This window comes from Poromitra crassiceps (genome assembly GCF_964638095.1).
Source record: "Poromitra crassiceps genome assembly, chromosome: 2".
Lineage (NCBI taxonomy): Eukaryota > Metazoa > Chordata > Actinopteri > Beryciformes > Melamphaidae > Poromitra > Poromitra crassiceps.
In genome coordinates, this window is record NC_139624.1 from 88,504,445 (window position 1) to 88,528,051 (window position 23,607).

A 23,607-nucleotide genomic window follows, 5' to 3' on the forward strand; every position below is an offset into this window, starting at 1 on the left:
CTTTGGGAATGAGGAGAACGCTCCACAACAGATGTGCTCATGGCCAAAGTGTTCCAGTCCCCCGAGAGCAGCACAAAAGCACCCCCCCCTCTTCCCTCTCTCCATCACAGCATCTTCCCTCTTCCCTCTCTCCATCACACCATCTTCCCTCTTCCCTCTCTCCATCACACCATCTTCCCTCTTCCCTCTCTCCATCACAGCATCTTCCCTCTTCCCTCTCTCCATCACAGCATCTTCCCTCTTCCCTCTCTCCATCACAGCATCTTCCCTCTTCCCTCTCTCCATCACACCATCTTCCCTCTTCCCTCTCTCCATCACACCATCTTCCCTCTCTCCATCACACCATCTTCCCTCTCTCCATCACACCATCTTCCCTCTCTCCATCACACCATCTTCCCTCTTCCCTCTCTCCATCACACCATCTTCCCTCTTCCCTCTCTCCATCACAGCATCTTCCCTCTCTCCATCACACCATCTTCCCCCTCTCCATCACACCATCTTCCCTCTCTCCATCACACCATCTTCCCTCTTCCCTCTTTCATCACACCATCTTCCCTCTTCCCTCTCTCATCACACCATCTTCCCTCTTCCCTCTCTCCATCACACCATCTTCCCTCTTCCCTCTCTCCATCACACCATCTTCCCTCTTCCCTCTCTCCATCACACCATCTTCCCTCTTCCCTCTCTCCATCACACCATCTTCCCTCTTCCCTCTCTCCATCACACCATCTTCCCTCTTCCCTCTCTCCATCACAGCATCTTCCCTCTCTCCATCACACCATCTTCCCTCTCTCCATCACACCATCTTCCCTCTCTCCATCACACCATCTTCCCTCTTCCCTCTTTCATCACACCATCTTCCCTCTTCCCTCTCTCCATCACACCATCTTCCCTCTTCCCTCTCTCCATCACACCATCTTTCCTCTCTCCATCACACCATCTTCCCTCTTCCCTCTCTCATCACACCATCTTCCCTCTTCCCTCTCTCCATCACACCATCTTCCCTCTTCCCTCTCTCATCACACCATCTTCCCTCTCTCCATCACACCATCTTCCCTCTCTCCATCACAGCATCTTCCCTCTCTCCATCACACCATCTTCCCTCTCTCCATCACACCATCTTCCCTCTCTCGATCACACCATCTTCCCTCTCTCCATCACAGCATCTTCCCTCTTCCCTCTCTCCATCACACCATCTTCCCTCTCTCATCACACCATCTTCCCTCTCTCCATCACAGCATCTTTCCTCTTCCCTCTCTCCATCACACCATCTTCCCTCTTCCCTCTCTCATCACACCATCTTCCCTCTTCCCTCTCTCCATCACACCATCTTCCCTCTTCCCTCTCTCATCACACCATCTTCCCTCTCTCCATCACACCATCTTCCCTCTCTCCATCACAGCATCTTCCCTCTCTCCATCACACCATCTTCCCTCTCTCCATCACACCATCTTCCCTCTCTCGATCACATCATCTTCCCTCTCTCCATCACAGCATCTTCCCTCTTCCCTCTCTCCATCACACCATCTTCCCTCTCTCATCACACCATCTTCCCTCTCTCCATCACAGCATCTTTCCTCTTCCCTCTCTCCATCACACCATCTTCCCTCTTCCCTCTCTCCATCACACCATCTCCCCTCTTCCCTCTCTCCATCACACCATCTTCCCTCCATCACACCATCTTTCCTCTCTCCATCACACCATCTTCCCTCTTCCCTCTCCATCACACCATCTTTCCTCTCTCCATCACACCATCTTCCCTCTTCCCTCTCTCCATCACACCATCTTCCCTCTTCCCTCTCTCCATCACACCATCTTCCCTCTTCCCTCTCTCCATCACACCATCTTCCCTCTCTCCATCACACCATCTTCCCTCTCTCCATCACACCATCTTCCCTCTTCCCTCTCTCCATCACACCATCTTTCCTCTCTCCATCACACCATCTTCCCTCTTCAAGTCAAGTCAAGTCAAGTTTATTTATATAGCCCTAATTCACAAGCATGTCTCAGAGGGCTTCACAGAAAGTATGTCTAGCTGATTCTAGCTAACACACAGTAACAAGAATATACAGAATAAAGATAACATTTGAACATTTGAAGAAAGCAGGAGAGTGGAGGAGGGAGGGAGAGGGAGGAGGGAGGGGAGGGGGGAGGTGGGGAGAAAATAGGAAATGTGGAGGAGGAGAGAACAGAGGAGGAGAGATGAGGGTGCAGGGGGGGAGAGCCAGGGTAGGGGTAGGGTCTAGGGTTGGGGGAGGGGAGGGAGTAGGATACGGGCCCGGATTAGGGCGAGGGTGGGGAGAAATGGGAAATGTGGAGGAGGAGAGAACAGAGAAGGAGAGGGTGCAGGGGAGGGAGAGCAGGGGGAATGTGAGAGGGAGGAGAGGGCAGAGAGGAGGAGAGAACAGAGAAGGAGAGGTGGGAGGGCGCAGGGGAAGGAGAGCAGTGGGAATGTGAGAGAGGGGAGAGGACAGAGAGGAGGAGAGAACAGAGAAGGAGAGGTGGAAGGGTACAGGGGAGGTAGAGTAGAGGTAAGGTCTAGGGTGGAGGGAGGGAGTAGGATACGGGCCCGGATTAGGGCGAGGGTGGGGAGAAAATGGGAAATGTGGAGGAGGAGAGAACAGAGAAGGAGAGGTGGGAGGGTGCAGGGGAAGGAGAGCAGGGGGAATGTGAGAGAGGGGGGAGGACAGAGAGTAGAGGTAGGGTCTAGGGTGGGGGGAGGGAGTAGGATACGGGCCCGGATTAGGGCGAGGGTGGGGGGAAAATGGGAAATGTGGAGGAGGAGAGAACAGAGAAGGAGAGGTGGGAGGGTGCAGGGGAAGGAGAGCAGGGGGAATGTGAGAGAGGGGGGAGGACAGAGAGGCAGAGAAGGAGAGGTGGGAGGGTGCAGGGGAAGGAGAGCAGGGGGAATGTGAGAGAAGGGAGAGCAGGAAGTGGCAGGGATTCAGGAAAATAGGGGAGAAGAGGAGAAGGAGCAGAGGGGGGGAGAATGAGGAGAGAGCAGGAGAAGGGAGGGGGGGCGGTGGGATGTGGGGGAGGAAAGAGCATGGAAAGAGAGGAGAACAAGAAGGGGGAAGAAGGGAAGAAGCGGGGGAAGGGGGAAAGAGAGGGGGGGGGGGAGAAGATCAGACAACTGACTACTCTAAGCATTAACCAGAGCTAACTGGGACATAGTATCTAGCTAATCTACAGCCTAATCTGGCCTATCCTACCCTGCTCTAGTCTGATTTTAGCCTGAACACTAACAGGTCAGCCTTAGGCTGTAGCTAATCTTTCGCCTACCTAAGCTGTTCTAAACCAACCGGCAGCCCTCGACCAGTGATGAAGAGCACCGATGCCCCCCGACCCGGCCCCCGCCCACACAAGGCGTGGGAGGGAAGGCCAGGCCGGGACACAGCGGCACCCCCTCACCCCCAGTGAACGCAAGAAAACCTTTCCACCATATGGATCGCCGCATGGATTGCCCCAGTGACTTGGCTGAGGAGGAACCTTGTGAGGTCGTTGTGCTAGGGGCCAATTGCTGCGGCCCGGGCGGACCCAGCCCCCACGCGACCCGCCCCCCCAGCCCCCAGCCACCAGCATAGTGACTGAGAGCGTGAGAGCAGGCCACGCGGGGGACGGGCCCACCCAGGCCACAGCAGCGGACCCCCATCTGGGGACTCCCCTCCGAGACAGGCCGAGAGATGCCGGGCTAAACCATGCACAGAGTTTCCGATAATGAAACTCTGTGAATGGTTTATTATGGAAATAAAATGTACAAGAGAACAGAAAATTGAAAATGTAAAAAAGAGTCCAACAGAAGGGATATAAAAATGTAATTTTTAAATTATCCTAAGATCAGGGAAGGGAGTTGAAAATCTAAAAAGTAGAGTCCAAAAAGAAATAGAAAATGCAGTCTTTAAGTGTTCGTAGGTTTAGAGAATACTAGTTAATTAGCTAGGTGACAAAAAGGGGTAACAAGATTGGGAGTTCCATGAGGATGATCTGAGGAATCCATGAGTCCGCGTTGGTGACATGGATTAAGAGGAGGGGAGGGGAGGATAGGAGTCGGAGGTGATGATTAAGAGGAGGGGAGGATAGGAGTTGGAGGTGATGATGAGGCGGCGGGGGGGGGGGGCTGGGGGGGCGCCCCCCCCTTCCCTTAGGCAAGCAGGTGACCAGGATGATGAGGATAGGGGTCGGTGATGGTGATGAGCCCGGGGTGTCAGACAGTAGAAGGAGTAGTGGGTAGATGGCCTAGAGTGACGACAGGTGGCTAGGGCGATGACGGCCGGACCTAGGGCTGCAGCGGTGGGGTGTACGTCAGGCCAATGAAGGACACCTGAGGGGGAGAGAGAGAAGAGAGCGGGGGAATCTGCGCAGAGGTGGAACTAACTCTATAGACAACAATAAAATTAGGTCAAACCAAAATTTATTAGGATTATTTAGGATGACTAATATTATACTGCTAATTCAGGTCTAGGTAGTCTAGGTCTAAGTTTATACTGATACTGCTGGCTTGAGATAGCCCGCTCAGCAGTTCAGGACTAAGTTTATTCACCAGCTATTTGATTTTATATCTGAGCTACTGGGTCGGCTGATGCCATATTATTAAATTAGGTCAAGTCTAAGTTTATACTGATACTGCTGGCTTGAGATAGCCCGCTCAGCAGTTCAGGACTAAGTTTATTCATCAGCTATTTGATATTATATCCGAGCTACTGGATCGGCTGATGCCATATTATTAAATTAGGTCAAGTCTAAGTTTATATTGATACTGCTGGCTTGTGATAGCCCGCTCAGCAGTTCAGGACTAAGTTTATTCACCAGCTATTTGAATTTATATCTGAGCTATTGGATCGGCTGATGCCATATTATTAAATTAAATTAGGTCAAGTCTAAGTTTATACTGATACTGCTGGCTTGAGATAGCCCGCTCAGCAGTTCAGGACTAAGTTTATTCACCAGCTATTTGATTTTATATCTGAGCTACTGGATCGGCTGATGCCATATTATTAAATTAGGTCCAGTCTAAATTTATACTGATACTGCTGGCTTGAGATAGCCCGCTCAGCAGTTCAGGACTAAGTTTATTCACCAACTATTTGATTTTCTATCTAGGCTACTGGGTCGACTGATGCCATATTATTTAAATTAGGTCAAGTCTAAGTTTATACTGATATTGCTGGCTTGAGACAGCCCGCTCAGCAATTCAGGATTGTATGTACTCAAGAGCTAATAAATATTTCTAGAGAATGACATCATCAAACATAACCATCAAGCACAACCAAATGATTGGGAGAATAAATGGGTTTTGAGTCTAGTTTTGAAGATTTCAATGGAGCCAGCTTCCCTAACTGACAGAGGAAGCTGGTTCCAGAGATGTGGAGCACGGTAAGAAAATGCTCTGCTACCTGCTGATTTTTTCTTAATTTTAGGGACGGTAAGATAATTACCGTCCTGTGAGCGGAGAGTACGCGTGGGAACATAAGGAATGATTAGCTCAGATAAGTACGGAGGTGCGAGCCCGTGCAAAGATTTATAGGTTAACAGAAGCACCTTAAAGTCTGATCTGGCCTGAATTGGGAGCCAGTGGAGGGAGATTAAGACCGGAGTTATATGATCAAACTTCTTAGTTCTAGTTAGAATTCTAGCAGCGGCGTTTTGCACGAGTTGTAATTTATTTGTGCTACAAAGTGGAAGGCCAGAGAATAGGACATTACAGTAATCGAGTCTAGATGAAACAAAGGCGTGTATTAAGGTTTCGGCATCCGTTGCATTTAGCAAGGGACGGATCTTTGAGATATTGCGAAGATGAAAGAAAGCTATTTTAGTGATGTCCTTAATGTGAGCATCGAATGACAGAGTAGGATCAAAGGTAACACCTAGGTTTTTCACCTTTGAGTTTGGAGTAATTACGCAGTTCTCAATGTTCAGACTAAGATCAGTGAGAAATGGAAGTTGGGTTTTTGGGCCAACAACTAGTAGTTCAGTTTTGTTGGCGTTTAGTCGTAAGAAATTATTTGACATCCAATCTGTAACAGCGATTAAGCAGGATTCAAGATTAGCGAGTTTGGAGCGATCGTCTGGTCTAATTGGTATATAAATTTGGGTATCGTCGGCATAACAGTGGAAGTTAATGCCATATCTACGGAAAATTTCGCCAAGAGGCAGTAAGTAAACTCCAAAGAGTAAGGGACCCAGGACTGATCCCTGCGGTACACCAAACTTCACTGAGGAGAATGTGGACATAATATTTTTATATGAGACACAGTGTGTCCTATCAGACAAATATGACTTTAGCCAGGATAGGGCAGTGCCCCGGATACCTACGTAGTTAGATAAGCGGTCTAGGAGGATCTTATGATCGATTGTATCGAAGGCTGCGCTTAAGTCTAATAAAATGAGAAGAGAGGAGAAATTAGAGTCGGACGCGAGGAGAAGGTCATTGGTTACTTTTGTAAGAGCAGTTTCAGTACTATGGAGTGATCTAAAACCAGATTGAAAGGGATCGAGAAGTTTATTATGCGAGAGGTAGTCAGTTAATTGTGTTGAGACTACTTTTTCAAGAACTTTAGAGAGGAAGGGGAGATTTGAGATTGGCCTGAAGTTGTTAAGAACCTCAGAATCAAGGTTTGGCTTTTTAAGTAGAGGTTTGATTACAGCAGATTTGAAGGAGGCAGGGACAATGCCAGAGGAGAGGGAGCTATTGATAATGTTAAGTAAGGGGGGGCCTAGTATTGGAAGGAGTTCCTTAATCAACTTTGCAGGGAGAGGGTCGAATAAACAGGTTGTGGATTTAGATGAAAGTACAATTTTTGAAAGTGCATTTAGGGAGATAGTCTCAAAATTCGAGAGTATAGTACTCTCGTCTAAGGTTCTAAGGACAGGGCTAGGAAAGGGGTTAGCACCCTTTGTGAGTAATAGAGAGTTGCTAATTTCATCTCTAATACAGATAATTTTACGGTTAAAGAAGTCAAGGAAGTCATTAGCTGTAAATGGAGAGTTTGTATTGGGGGATGGTTTGCGAGTAAGATTTGCGACCGTGTCAAATAAAAATTTAGGATTATTTTTATTAGTGTTAATAAGATCTGATAGGTAGGAGGCTCTTGCAGCGGAGAGCATACATTTGTATTTTAATAGGCTATCACTCCAAGCTAGTCGATAGACTTCAAGCTTCTTCCCTCTCTCCATCACACCATCTTTCCTCTCTCCATCACACCATCTTCCCTCTTCCCTCTCTCCATCACACCATCTTTCCTCTCTCCATCACACCATCTTTCCTCTCTCCATCACAGCATCTTCCCTCTTCCCTCTCTCCATCACACCATCTTTCTTTCTTGACCTTTGAAATTGACATCAGGAACAGAGCACTCTCATCCCAGAGAGCCTGTTAGTGGAGACCTGTGGCCATGAGTAAGAGCATAACTATGGGAGGATAAGCATCATTTACATACAGATGCTTCATAGTCCCTCCATTCACGCAGGGTTTCTTCACACTAGTTTTTGTTGTTTTGGACTTCAAACCTTGCCCTTTTCTATCAATGGAGACATCTCCTTACCCATCGCTTCCGTCTCCTCTCTGCCTGTCCTTCTTTCTCTCTGTCCTCTGGATCTCGCCTGCTCTGAGTGTGGCTTAACAATCGCCTCAGAAATAGCCGCAGAGCTGCTGAGGTGTAAAATCCTTTCTGTTCGGCACAGTCCAGGGCACTACCTCCTATTATTGGCAGAATAATGAATGAGATAGATCTATTTTTCGGCTTGTAAGGTCCATGCCCCTGTGCCATGAGCTCTGAAGCCATGAGCCAAATCAGCTCTTAATGCTGGGGGCCTGGAGAGATTCCGTGGCCTCTTCTTCCTGCCGCCCTGCACCGACCTCTTCCCCCTGCTGCCCCGTGCTGCCCCCTGCTGCCCCCTGCTGGACTCTTCATTAAGGAAATGACAGCTCTCTTCGCATCACCAGCAGCACCAGCACCAGCAGTAGCAGCTAATGCAGGTAATAGTATTACAGGCAGCCACTCAAAAGTCAGTCTCTGGTGAGTTTATATGAACCACACACTATTGACCTATCCCTAGCAGCCTCTCCAGCCCAGCCTCTAAACAGAGTATGACTTCCCTCCACGTCCAGTGGGAACCATCTAACTAAGAGCACCTGGAGTTATTGGCAGCACATTATTCCCTGTGTTATTGTTGATGAAACTCAGAGCTAAATCACTGCTGATTCTGGCTCTCTTGCATTCTGCAAGGAGTTAAGTCAAGCATTATAAAGCACACTGCATACTGTAGGCTGCACTATAGTCTACTACTGTATACTGTGCTCCGCCCACTACATAACAGGACTTTTTTTTAGACCTTCAGTATATTCTCTCTCTATCCCTCTCACTTTCACTCACTCATAACAGCCCCAGTGCCACATCAGGTTTCCAAGTGGTATTAGCAAAATCAATGGTCAAACAATCTGGGACAATTGGTTGTGTATTGATGGAATTAAACGTGGTGTGTGATGTGACTTGTTGTTTACAGTATCTGTCCCATCCATCCTGCCTGAAGCACTCACAGATCCCGGTCCGTTGCGAAAGCTCTGAATCGCCAGCACAGCAAACATTTAATCATTAAAATCATATTGTTTAATTTGTATGATTTTGCACAACGCATGCATTGTAAGTTTTCATAATCATATAATAATCCAAAATATAATAAACATGTAATCTTAAAGCCCTTTCTATATAATGTATGTCCGCATGTGAAATAATTGTATATGTATTAGATTTCAATGGAGAATGATTGACACCATCTAAATAGCAAACAGATGCACTCAGCGAGACATTTTCAAAAGGACCATTATAAAAAGGGGCTTGGCTGTTCATTCTGAATAGCCTGAATCGTTACCAGGCCTCTCTCCTACATTTGACAACTTACATAATGCATTTTCCACTAAAATAGCTTAAGTGTTAACGCTTCTTTTATGGGCAAAAATTGATTCATAAATGCACTGAGGCGAAAGCTAACATGAACACAAAGCCTTCAATAACACCCATTTTATTCAGACTGTCACTGTATGAGGCAGTTGCATTAGAAAAGGTGGCATGCTGATTGCCTTATGAAATCCAGGCTAATTGTTTTGTAGTCTAGTCCTTGGGGCACTCTGCATTAAGACAGGCTGAATGATGTCAAATAATAAATATAGCGCTTTGCCCCCCAACCCCCCTACAGAAAGACCTTCTGCCTTGTGTGACATTGAAAGTAGCTCTCCAGTGGCCACTTTAGTGATCAATGAAAGAGAATTTATATGGTGGAGGATATTGGCAATATTTCCATGACAAAAGTCACATCAAATCACACTCTGAGCTCCACAATAAAGATCATTATTTTGGTGAAATATAAAATAAATATAAAATATGTAGTAGTTTCAGTGAGAAGATTAACATATCACTCACATATTGACTACCAGCAGCAAAGTTAAGCACATATAAGCTTCATAGTATTGAAGTTAAAATAGTTCATTTTTTGAGGGCAAAACCATTTATGTTTTTCAAATAATGGCAGGTTTCAGAGAGCAAATGTTCCTAAATGGGTACATACATTTTGTAATTAAACGTTTTGTATGAGATCTCATTGCACATTAACTTACTTCATCCCCTCTATAGTTATCCATTCAAGGCTGTGGTGTGGAGAATATTTGTTGAATACGTTTATGGGCTTTAGCGTTAATGTGAAGCTATAGGCCCATTTCACAGCAACCGTTTTGAAGTGGTAAAGCAGGAAGTAAAGCAGGTTTAACCAAAACCATTAATGATGGTTCCATTCCATTTAGGTGTTCCAGTGCCAGGGCCCTCATTAATGTTATTGGTTACACCTGCTTTACAACCTCAGAACGGTTGCTGTGCAAAGGGCCTATACTATTCAAAGTGAAGATGTGAGTGAGCACATCTGTAAATTACAGCAGTAATTTTAAGTGCTTAGAAATTTCTAAAAGTGATGCTTGAATGTGCGAGATAGATGTAAGGCCATGTTGAATATGTGTCACCATGTTCTTTCATCCTTTTGGCCTCTTCTTTCATCTCTTCTCACATCGATACATCCATTCATTCCATTTGATTCCTAACCTGTGTATAATCACAGCATCAAAGGATTTTCTTTGTTAGTAAAGGTTTGATCAAGATTTTATTTTCTGTATCCAGTATTAATCTCCATCTGGACATCCATTTAAGAAACATTCACATTGGATAAGTAGATTTTTAAGGAAAGGGAAGAAAAAACAAGTGCAAAGAATCTAGTAATAAAAATGGAAGATTGACTCCCAGGATATTTCTCCTGTCAGCTATTTAATTTAGTTAAAGAAATTACACCAATCCTTAGGGGAAAGATGTGCATGTGTACTTATTTATTATCGATCTCTCCCCCAGCGATAAACGTGTTAACGCTACAGATATTTGCAAGGGGATCCAAAGCTTTCTAAGTTATTGTGAAATGATGCAATGAAAGGCTTCGAGTAATCGTTATTCAGTAAGCCATCTCCTACTGTTTATCAAATAGAATGCATTATTCACAACCAATATTTTAACTAGAGCAATTTAACTAGATCAATCCTTTCCTGAGCAGTGCTTATTGATGGCATTATATGACACTTTGCAATACTGTTATTCCCTCATTATGAATGGAGTATTCATTCAGCTGATTGGCATTGTTGTTATGTTTAAATTATAACTAAATAAGGCACTGGCATAGTTGCTCACTGAAACTGCTGGGTAGATTATTGTTATCGTGGTGTACCAACTGTATTTAGATGAATGCCATTGAGATAGTGTGACTCTGCAGGGAAATTTCAAGTCAGGAGAGAAATTGCATTAATTTGATAACATCTAAAGTGAGAATTGACTGCTTAGAAACAATCAAATGCTAGACTCTTTTTAAGAGATAATACTTTAAAGTAAAATCCGTTGAACGACCTATACAATAAATCACATTTATCGCCGCATAAAATCGACTTCCCACTCTTCCAAATAAACTAGAATTTAAAATGATACAGCAGATTATGATGATACGGTTCTTTATCTGCGGCAAGTCAAAGTCAAACAGTCAAAGTCCTCGCTGCATATTCAGATTGGTCCTAATTCTACAGTAGATACAGAGGTCACAGGGTGGGGCTCTGTACAGTATGATCCATAATGGGTGAAATAATTGCTAAAGAGACCGGGCTGTCAAAAGACCTATACTGCTTGTGAGGCTGATAAGCCAGAGGATGTGGACCTTTATGGAGATGCAGGCCCAGCCAGCCAGAGGTAGCAACCAGCTAGGGAAGCGGGCGTCCCCCCTGGGCTTTCAGATCAACCATCAAATGCTTGAGGTTCATTTGGTAGGTCATGCCATTCACCAATTATTTGGATTTTATGTAAAGATGAAATGATTTTAGTTGGCGGAGGGGAGCTTAAAATGTAACTTGACAGGCAATGAGATCTCGCCTGCAAGGCTATTCAATGGTGCATTTTGTGTAAAGCCTTCATAGAACTACTGGAAACTATTGCATGCACTGTATATTGAACAAAAAAGGTATTCAAGAGAGATACAAAATAATATTTCCTGCCACCTGTTAATAAAAAGACACAATGAATTAAGACATTTATTCTTTATTACTTTTTTCTCTATTCCCAACATTGTATGATTTAACCTTTTGTATCCATTTCCTCCTAATAACTCAAAATGAGACTATTTCTCTTCAGTAACATAAACATATTATACCGTTTCTCAGCAGGCCTTAATTTAAAACTCATATTTAGATGTCTTACAGAATGTTTTACAGAATGACAACAAATCTGTCTCCAATCCATGTTTTACATTGCTGTGGTGTGGCTGTCCATTCGTTTACATCACGGATTATGATTTGACCTATAAATTAATAATACACAGCATTTTCATATAAATAAATAATAAGTTTTGCTACTCTCTTTCGGCAATTGAAAGAACACAATAGTGATTCGACCTATAGCCAATTCACGAAAGCTTTTACATGTGCCGTTCAAAAACACCCGGTGTCTGGTAGGACTTTCCCGGGAAAAATCCTGTGGAGCACAGGAAGTGATGCAATTTACATTTCCAGAGCAGCAGAGCCATAGAGATAATGGCTGAGTTTCCCAACAAAGAAGCTTCTTAAGAGTTAAGAAGCTTCTTAAGGCGTTAAGAAGGCTCCAAAGAAGTGTTTCCCAAACGCCTTCTTAACAGAAGAGAAAAATAAAAAAAATAGAAGGCTCTTAAGAAGCATCTTAACTGGAGCTGTCCACCATCTCGATGTGAGAGGTCCTCTGCGGCCCACTTGATGGCACTCTGAGCCCACCAGTGGGCCACGACCCAGTGGTTGAGAAACACTGTTGTTGTTGGTCATGTTAAACTTTATTAAACATTATTTATTTCAGACATGGACTGCAGTTCAAATTGCTTTATATACACAGCATACAACAAAACAGAGAAACACTACAGAATTTAAGCAACCTTGGGTTCTGTGAAAGGTGCTATATAAATCCACAACATTATAAAAGGAATCTATTCTGATTAGAGGAATATAGCCTACGGTAAAACATTTAAAACACAAGTAACCATACATAGAGGGGAGATTTTCAAGTGTTCCCCAATTTTAAACACTAAAGGGTGCATGAAAGAAAGGGAAAAGGGAAAAACACAAGAGGAACAGTGGACACAAGTATCTCCTTTTGCCTGACGCGGCTGGATCTGCCAGTGTTTTGTCATTAAGAAGGTGTTAAGAATGCCCCAGACCCTTCTTACAAAACCTTCTTAACGAAAGATCATCTTAGCGCTAAGAAGCTTTTGGGAAACGCAGCCTTCTTAACGGAAGATAATTTTAGGCTAAGAAGCAATCGGGAAACGCGTTGGCTTCGTTGGCTTCTTACGGGAGCCTTAAGAAGGGTCAAAGAAGCTTCTTAGCGCTAAGAAGCTTTTGGGAAACGCATGCCTCCGCTAAGAAACAATTGGGAAACGCGTTTGCTTCTTATGGGGGCCTTAAGAAGGGTTAAATAAGCTTCTTAGCGCTAAGAAGCTTTTGGGAAACCCAGCCAAGGACAGTTAATGACCATTTGCTTCATGCAAGCTGGCTGAGGCTAATGTTGCACCGGATGGCAGTTGACACAAATGAAAGCCTGAAGCTCCTACTGACACAGTTGTGAATAAAAATGCTCCATTGTATTGACAGCATGTCAGGGAGAGAATGGTGGTCGCGGTTTACTATAGCAGTTTTGCCAAGGTCTCTTTCTATACTACTTCCATGAAGTCCACGGTGGCCTTCCTCACCCTCACCACCTTATTCAATGCATCCTCTGTGCTTATCATCACGATTCCTTTTCAAAGCACTTGTTGGAGCTGCTCCATTGAAAATCAAGGCAACTTTGACTTGTGTGTACCCACAGCATGTTTGTTGTAATGTGTAAACAGTTATTACCAGAAAATGATGGAAAATCACCCTGGACACGTGGGCCGTTTTTCATCTTTTTTCCAGGTTAGCTTAAATCTTGACTGATTTACTGGATATTATATCAGTTCTAATTTAGTGCAGCTTTAGCTTTAGTAAGATCTAATGTCTGAGACTGCTTTTCATGTTATATTCTATTAGCCAGTTTTCTTCACTTTTAAACAAATTACACCCATAGTGTTGTATTCAAGTCACTATATGTTGAGTCCGAGTCGAGTCTCGAGTCCCCAGTGTTCGAGTCCAAGTCTTGCGTCACCAATGAAAAGCGACACTCGCTTTTCATTGGTTACTGAACATGAGCGTGAATCCACATGTACGTGGAACACACGTGCCTGCCCTTGCACGAAATTGAATCATGGTATTAATGCACACTGTAGCTATCAATATCTTATGCCAAATTGTTAGGGCCTATTGTAACTACTGTAACTACTATTGTAACTACTGTAACTAACAAAAACAAAACAAAAACGGTTTTATCATTTAATAAGTCCAGGTTTTCGTCTCCAACTTCGAGTCTGCATGAAAGCTCAAGTCCAAGTCTGAGTCATCAGTGCTCAAGTCCAAGCCGAGTCCTGAAAATGAGTCCAGGTCCTGGTCTCGAGTTCTATAACACTGCCCAATGCCCATAGATAATCAGTTCTATAACACTGCCCAATGCCCATAGATAATCAGTTCTATAACACTGCCCAATGCCCATAGATAATCAGTTCTATAACACTGCCCAATGCCCATAGATAATCAGTTCTATAACACTGCCCAATGCCCATAGATAATCACTTCTATAACACTGCCCAATACCCATAGATAATCAGTTCTATAACACTGCCCAATACCCATAGATAATCAGTTCTATAACACTGCCCAATGCCCATAGATAATCAGTTCTATAACACTGCCCAATGCCCATAGATAATCACTTCTATAACACTGCCCAATACCCATAGATAATCACTTCTATAACACTGCCCAATACCCATAGATAATCAGTTCTATAACACTGCCCAATGCCCATAGATAATCACTTCTATAACACTGCCCAATGCCCATAGATAATCAGTTCTATAACACTGCCCAATGCCCATAGATAATCAGTTCTATAACACTGCCCAATGCCCATAGATAATCACTTCTATAACACTGCCCAATACCCATAGATAATCAGTTCTATAACACTGCCCAATACCCATAGATAATCAGTTCTATAACACTGCCCAATGCCCATAGATAATCAGTTCTATAACACTGCCCAATGCCCATAGATAATCACTTCTATAACACTGCCCAATACCCATAGATAATCACTTCTATAACACTGCCCAATACCCATAGATAATCAGTTCTATAACACTGCCCAATGCCCATAGATAATCAGTTCTATAACACTGCCCAATACCCATAGATAATCAGTTCTATAACACTGCCCAATGCCCATAGATAATCAGTTCTATAACACTGCCCAATGCCCACAGATAATCAGTTCTATAACACTGCCCAATACCCATAGATAATCACTTCTATAACACTGCCCAATACCCATAGATAATCAGTTCTATAACACTGCCCAATGCCCATAGATAATCACTTCTATAACACTGCCCAATACCCATAGATAATCAGTTCTATAACACTGCCCAATACCCATAGATAATCAGTTCTATAACACTGCCCAATACCCATAGATAATCACTTCTATAACACTGCCCAATACCCATAGATAATCACTTCTATAACACTGCCCAATGCCCATAGATAATCAGTTCTATAACACTGCCCAATGCCCACAGATAATCAGTTCTATAACACTGCCCAATACCCATAGATAATCACTTCTATAACACTGCCCAATACCCATAGATAATCAGTTCTATAACACTGCCCAATACCCATAGATAATCACTTCTATAACACTGCCCAATACCCATAGATAATCAGTTCTATAACACTGCCCAATGCCCATAGATAATCACTTCTATAACACTGCCCAATGCCCATAGATAATCAGTTCTATAACACTGCCCAATGCCCATAGATAATCAGTTCTATAACACTGCCCAATACCCATAGATAATCAGTTCTATAACACTGCCCAATGCCCATAGATAATCAGTTCTATAACACTGCCCAATGCCCACAGATAATCAGTTCTATAACACTGCCCAATGCCCATAGATAATCAGTTCTATAACACTGCCCAATGCCCATAGATAATCAGTTCTATAACACTGCCCAATACCCATAGATAATCAGTTCTATAACACTGCCCAAGAATGCCCATAGTCTATGTCAACAGTGAGTTATGGTGCCATCTAGATACGTCAGGTTCAGAGCGTTATGGTGAAAGCACCCTTTCAGACCTTTTTAAAGCAGTCCACACACACACACACTGTGCGCCGCAGAGAGATTCTGTGAGATAGCGTTATGATATCCAATAGTCAGTGTCCTTTATTTTGCTTACAGCCATCAGCAAGCTTATTATCATGTCCCTGTGTTGTGCGCTGCGCTCTGCCCTCGCAGCAAACAGGCCTCATTGTGTCTCATAGCGGCAGGCACAGAGAGCGGAGGGGAGGGGAGCTACATGAGTGATACTCAGTGATGTAAATGGCTGGATAATATGGCTCCAGCGTTTGTGGTTGAGCTCAATCTCTCAGCGGTAATCTGGGCCATTGGGGACCCGCCAGTATGCATCATGCTCATCAATGAGCCTCTCTGCCGGGTGGTAATTTATTCAGTGCTACGGCGGTTATTGATAAAGCACTTAAACACAAATTCCCCCCTCTCCCTGCTGCCCTGCTCTGCTCCGTCCTCACCACACTCTGTGTTGTAATATCACAGCACTCTCCCTGCTCCCCTGCTCTGCTCCTCACCAGACTGTGTTGTAATATCACAGCACTCTCCCTGCTGCCCTGCTCTGCTCCTCACCAAACTCTATGTTGTAATATCACAGCACTCTCCCTGCTGGTCCTGCTCTGCTCCTCACCAGACTCTGTGTTGTAATATCACAGCACTCTCCCTGCTGCCCTGCTCTGCTCCTCACCAGACTCTGTGTTGTAATATCACAGCACTCTCCCTGCTGCCCTGCTCTGCTCCTCACCAAACTCTGTGTTGTAATATCACAGCACTCTCCCTGCTGCCCTGCTCTGCTCCTCACCAGACTCTGTGTTGTAATATCACAACACTCTCCCTGCTGCTCTGCTCCTCACCAGACTCTGTGTTGTAATATCACAGCACTCTCCCTGCTGCTCTGCTCCTCACCAGACTCTGTGTTGTAATATCACAACACTCTCCCTGCTGCTCTGCTCCTCACCAGACTCTGTGTTGTAATATCACAGCACTCTCCCTGCTGCTCTGCTCCTCACCAGACTCTGTGTTGTAATATCACAGCACTCTCCCTGCTGCTCTGCTCCTCACCAGACTCTGTGTTGTAATATCACAGCACTCTCCCTGCTGCTCTGCTCCTCACCAGACTCTGTGTTGTAATATCACAGCACTCTCCCTGCTGCTCTGCTCCTCACCAGACTCTGTGTTGTAATATCACAGCACTCTCCCTGCTCCCCTGCTCTGCTCCTCACCAGACTCTGTGTTGTAATATCACAACACTCTCCCTGCTGCTCTGCTCCTCACCAGACTCTGTGTTGTAATATCACAGCACTCTCCCTGCTGCTCTGCTCCTCACCAGACTCTGTGTTGTAATATCACAGCACCTGCATGTTTATCTGCTTGGATTGTTTGTGTTGGTATAGGGGTGAATCAGCACTTATTATTTGTTTTCTCTCGCTCTCTCTCCTCTCTCACTCTGTTCTGCTACATGGATCTGTCTGTCTCTCTCTCTCTCTCTCTCTCACTCTCTCTCTCTCGCTCTCTCTCTCTCAGGAACCCGTGACGGTTCGGTCCAGTCCGACACCAGCAGCAGTCCTTCTGAACAGAGTCAACTGGGCCAGTCTCACCCAGGATATCCGATGGGTCCGCAGGTGAGTGGGAGGCTGTTAACCAATTGAACCCGAATGTGAAGTAGAACAATGAATGAAAAACACGCAAAACTCCCTCGCTGAATGCTCTTATCCTCCTGCACTGCCTACACTATGACTCATTTTCAGCTCAACTCTGATGAAATCGTACATTATCTTGTCGTCGAACTCCGTCCCACAATGTGATTGAGTAGTGGCCCGGAGACTGTAAAAAAAAGATAGACATAGTGAGAGTGATGTCACGTCACTCATTGCTTTGTGGACTCCTGTTTTGAAGCCTCCAGTTTCGCATTGTGGGCGTTGCCATCTTAGTTGTCACACACCTCACGTGAGACCAGGGGTTTCCCACAGAGCCGCAGCCCCACCTGCTATTGGTCCGTGATCGGCAAGCTGTGCGATCACTGGACAGGCAACCTGTCAATCACGCCCCAAAACATATCCTGCTTTATCATCTATTTTACTCTAAATGAGACCATAATTGACTAAATGAACATCATGCTGTATTGAAGAAGACTTGAACTATCGAATGAGACCATAAACTCAATAGGAAAGTGTTTACTGAGGGTAATAAATCAATTGAGAAGCCGGGTCATTTTCCCATTGACTTCTATAGAATCAGACTTCTTTTTGCAGCCATAGACTGTATAAACAGGTGAGGTATATAAAAATCCATCCCCCGTACAGCTGTCATGAATGGGGAAATCAGCTATAGATACCAAAACTGTTGTAGCAGCCAGGCTGTAAACTAGGTTAATGTTTATGGGGAATGACTCCCTTTTGGAGCCTGCCTCAAGCGGCCATTCGAGGGACCACAGCTTTTAGCACTTCCACATTGGCTTCCTTTTTCACAACTGGAACCCCCCCTCCTCGGTAATGGCACTAATGAGCCGACATCCCTTGTCAAAACAAGTAGGACCGTTAAGCAAAGAGCACCAGCTTCCAGCCCTGTTAATACTGTAGCTCATTGTCCTATCTGATTGGATTAATTGGCCTGGTGGCTCGGCCATGTTTAATGAACATCTATCTCATTAGTGTGTTGCTCTGTATCACTACTCACACACACACACACACACACACACACACACACACACATGCACGTGCACACACACACACACAGACACAGACACAGGGTCAGGTTTCCTTCAATACTCAAACAGCCTCTCTAATAAGGTCATTCTCCCGCGCTCAGTGTTACTCAGCGGCGGGCGGGCCTGGAGTCAATCCTTATCAGGATCAACAAAAGAGGGAACATGAGGGCCAGGCCAGTCGCTAGAATCAAATGTCTGCATTGTATGTTTCTGGAATTCACCGATATGTAGAATATGAACATTTCTGAACCAAAATACGTTGTAGGGCTGCACGATTAATCATATTTTCATGGTCATCACACATCGCAAAGACTGGCTGCCAATGAATAACAAAAGTCATTTTATTTACACTCAGCATGCTATTAACGTTAGATGCATGATAGAGCCTAACGCAGGGGTTCCCAAACTTTTTTGGCTTCACCCTATTTTGACGTCACAAAAATCTAGGGACCCGAGACATTTCAAATTCCGGTAGACCATCGATAATATCATCAGTGACATCGTCAGTGATGTCACATAATGCTTCTTTTCCCCCGCAGAATTCTGACTTTAATCTGAGAATTCTGACTTTAATCAAAAAATTCTGACTTAAAAAAAAAAATCTGACAGTAATTTAGAATTCTGACTTTAATCTCAGAATTCTGACTTTATTCTCAGAAACCTGATTTAAAGTTATAATGTAAAAGATTTTCATCTAAAGAAAAGAGTCACTCACAATGTTGATTGAGGCTATGTCCATTTGGATGAAGCCTTTGCAGTATATAGTGACATGTGACATTACACTGTTTGGATCTCACCTGCAATTACCACCCACCGCCATAGGTGTCACCCAAGAGAACAAAACTGAAATCTTAGAGATGATCACTTTAAACTAAAAAAAAAAGACCCTAATCATCTTCGGTAATATTAAATTGTGTGTAGTGTTTTTGTTTTTGTTTTTTTATGTCAGGCGACCCTATTTGAATTCCAGGCGACCCCACTTAGGGTCGCAACCCTATGTTTGGGAACCACTGGTCTAATGACTGTCTCATGTTGAGGTACATCACTGCAGTGTCCCCGTCTTGTAAGCGAGAGAGCGCATGTTCGACTCCCGACCCAGGCACATTGGGTTTTTTACTTTCCGTTTTTAACACCAAACCATAGCCTTAACCAAGTTGCTTTAGTTGCCTAAACCTAAGCAAGTCACTTTGTTGCCTAAACCTAACCAAGTTGTTTTATTTGCGTCTAACATTGGAAAGGCAGCAACGTTTTCAAATTAACCTGCATTTTGTTTCAAATGTACGTTGAGAGTGTAGATGTAAAATGCCACATTCTAGAAACGTTTTGTTTCAATATTCTATAGATCCCTGGTTTTCAGACACGTAAAATGCCAGCATTTTATTCTGGCGATTGGGTTGCGTGACGGGAGCAGAGCTGCTCGGTTTTGTCGGGCGTGTTTGTTTTTAGAGTGTGAACTCCCTCTGACGAATGAGTCACTCCGCTTCTCTCGCGAGTCAAAATAACAAATGAGCCTAATTAAAATCACTTTGCTCATTATAAACACGCTGGCTGTTTGCGGCCGCTGTTTTTCGGCGATAGATAAGAAATACACACATGAAGGGAAAAAACCATCTGCAGCAGCAGCCAGCGGTGAGAGTCTGAGCCACAGCAGGCTGCTCTCTCAACAGTCGCCATCTAATATATTAATGCTGTCAGTACAGTCTCTGTGAAGCGAACACTTTTCAGAAACAAAGGCGCTCCGCATGCCATACCCAATTCTCTTGTTCCAGGATCAATATGTTTTGATAGATTCTCGCTCCAGAGCCGGATATTGTTCGAACAGCTATTATCCGATGGTAGTTTACACAACATGAATCCACCTTCCTCCTGTTTCCCACTCGCAGTTAGGATGACAAAAGTCTGCTATCCGGGTGATTATGGGCAATTTCTCAGTGCCCGAGCTGCCAGGCAGATAGAAGGGCCTATTCTCCCCTGATGGGCAGAGAGGCTGGGTACCACATCCATTGCTGAGCTGGGCTGCTTCCCCCATCCACAGCCCAACACACACCCAGCATAATGTGTCTGTGTGGCCCCCTAGGAGACCACTTCTCAACGCTCAGCTGTCAGGCCTGCCAAGCACTGTACAGCATTTCCAAACGGCACCTATGGAGAGGAGGACGGAGAGAGAGAGACAGAGAGAGACAGAGGGAGAGAGACAGAGAGAGACAGAGAGAGAGAGCATCAGAAGAAAATGAGAAGGTGGACCACTCATACCCCTAGATCAGTGGTTCCCAAACTAGGCTACGTGTACCCCTACGGGTACATTGAGGTACTACAGGGGGTACTTGAGAGAAAGGGTCAAATGTAAAATGTAAGAATGAATCATGAAAATACATGAAACATTAAAATTAATGTGCTCAGGAGGCACTAATTGCAACTCGTTCACTCCATTTCTTATTTTGTAATGTTATATTCTTCAAAAGGTGGGTTATCATTAATTAATTGCATCATATGCTACAGTATACGAGGAATCAGCGTGACGTCATGACACTGCAAATCCCCCACAACTGTGGCGCACATTCATTGATGCGTAACTGCCGTGCGCGCTGCTGACGTTTGATTCTTGCATGTGTATTGACTGCTGATTGACAGGTATTGACGGAGAGACGTGCGTCGTAATCGTACAGTGTCTGCACAACCTGACGTCGTACCCAAGTCTATTAGATCCAACGTCGCACAGTGTGGCCACCAATAAACTTATAAGATTGCTAAAATCTCACAGTCTGTAGGCAGCTTTAGCGAAAGCTGCATTGACGCGCTAAATGTTTGCGTTGTTTGTTGAGTGGCTTCTAGGGCATTCACCACTACTGAATTTTAGTAGTGATCGAGACGAGTAGTCCCACAAAGTAGTTGACTAGTCAATTAATATATATTTTTTCACACAATAAAAATCATCAATTCTCGTAAAAAAAAAAAAGCTCTCAAAAACAGCCAGTAAAGGATTAGCTAATGTACGTGTGTAGAGTATTCAATTGGCTCTAAGAGAACCGCTAAACCACAGCAACTTGTCTGAGCTGGAGATACCGACATGGCATAAGGTCGAAAATGATTGTTCAAACAAATCTATGTTAAATGTATTTATTTATTTATTTATTTATTTATTTATTTATTTATATTGTTTATTCCTAAAACAGGGATAGCCTTCTGGCTAACTCTGGCACATTTATACATTGTGGTCCCTATCGTTGCATCGGCGCTGTTTCTAGGCCGAACGCCTGGCGCAGCTCAAATCAGTGGGCGTGGACCAGCGCACTTGATATCGTCGTGCTGGCGCTAGACGCAGCCTCAACCATTACAACCACGCCTTTTAAGCGTAAAATTATGCACCGTCATGCTCATTGGATAACTGCAATAAACGAATCGCACGCTTGCCTTTTTAGCTCCAATTCCAGTGATCCCGCAAAACCAGACGAAAGCCAAACGCTCTGCCCCCCCCCCCTCCCTTCATCCAGTCTGTCTGTCTGACTGCATTATAGGCTATTATTCCATATTATTATGCTTCTCAAACCAATCTAACTGCAGTTTCAATACTGCAAGCATGTAAATACGCTACACTATAGCAAGATCAAAGTGAAAATAATGTACTAAACGCATCAGCTAGAAAAATATAGCCTATTAGATTGGTGAAAGTTTGTCCAGAAAGATATCGTTTTCTCTCCCCTGCTGCAGGTAGAATGATCGATGCACATAAATATACCCTACATTATGTAAAGTCATTGCATAAATGTGTTTTTATTGTAAAACTAAATGTCAAGTAGGGCCAAGTTATTGGAGCGGACATCACAGTATAGCACATCACAGAAGCGCGTTCCGCTGTCACTTATCTAAATCACGTTAAACCCACAAGGGGTATATATAGGCTCAAGAGGACATATATGTTTCACATAGGGTGGTGTTTCATTTCGATGTTTTATTTGGTCCAATATTGAAATGTTCGACAATTGCAGGTTGTCTTACCATTACACATTATTTTAGATCTACCTTTTATATCTATTTCGGCTCATTTGGTTGCTATTTAGTAGCGAAATGGAGGACCCAATTGCATGCTGGGAGTGGACATTCACAGGCAGTAAACTTACAACTGCTATTTCCTATGGGAAGCTGGGTGCTGCTATGTGTTGTGTCTGTTTGAGCGAGTGAGTCAGAGAGAGAGAGAGAAGGGTGACTCAGAGGCAGAAGAGCACTGGCGCACTGAATAGGCCTGGTTTCAGAGAGAGACAGAGAAGGGTGACAGGGGAGAGGCACAAGTGCACTGGCGCACTGAATAGGCCTGGTTTTCAAAGGCGCAAAGCGCTAAATGTAGGCCAGGTGCGAAGATAGCACTACGCCGGTAGTTAGCGCCGACACGCCCACTTTGGCCCATTCTGGGACTGCGCCACGCCCATTCGGCCTAAAGCGCATTTGGCAGCCTAAAGCCATATTGATATCGTCCCAAAACAGGCGCAAGGCACGTTTTTTTGCGTTTAAGGCCCGTTTTAGCGCCGAAGGCTTGTGGGAGAATAGGGCCCTGTATGTTTATTAATGTGCATTGTCCCTGTTAAATCAATCAATCAATCAATCAATCAATCAATCAATCAATCAATCAATCAATGAAGGATTAGTCGACTATGACACACAGTGTTGACTAGTGGTTTTGATAGTCGACTAGTCTGTGAACCCCCTAGTGGCTGCAGAGTTGAGTGAATTATATTCTGACTAAATGTATCCTTATCTCTGGTTTTCCTGTGGGCAGGCATTATGGTGTTCATATCTTTGATGGAGATTTTAATCAGTCTTAAACTGGCACAACAAACAGCCTAAAGACCAAGAGCTCCTGCCTGCTTGAAGATCTTCAAGTGCTTTCTTTCTGCAGCTGCCTGTGTGTCTAACAGCTGCCTGTAATGATAAATAAATCAGGGCTACATCTGATAATTGTAGAATTGTCTTTTAATGTTATTCCCTTCTATGTAAGGCTGTCTCCGGTGTCAAGCTTGGCAATCTCATTTGGTTTGACGCAGAGATGAAATGTTCAAAGAGCCTCTTTGATTATTTGCTGCTTCGATTCGAGATTAAATTTAGT

The 23,607-nt window shown here is 44.2% G+C and overlaps 1 protein-coding gene across 1 annotated transcript in view; it reads left to right on the plus strand.

Annotated features, from left to right (window-relative positions):
* pou6f2 (POU class 6 homeobox 2) overlaps nucleotides 1–23,607 on the plus strand; it is a gene marked incomplete at its 3' end in the record, with an annotated part of 136,558 nt that overhangs the window by 10,653 nt on the left and 102,298 nt on the right. Inside the window, exon 2 of the mRNA XM_083659955.1 lies at nucleotides 17,327–17,424. Within this exon, the coding sequence (XP_083516081.1) occupies nucleotides 17,327–17,424 (98 nt within the window). The remainder of the gene's footprint in view (nucleotides 1–17,326; nucleotides 17,425–23,607) is intronic.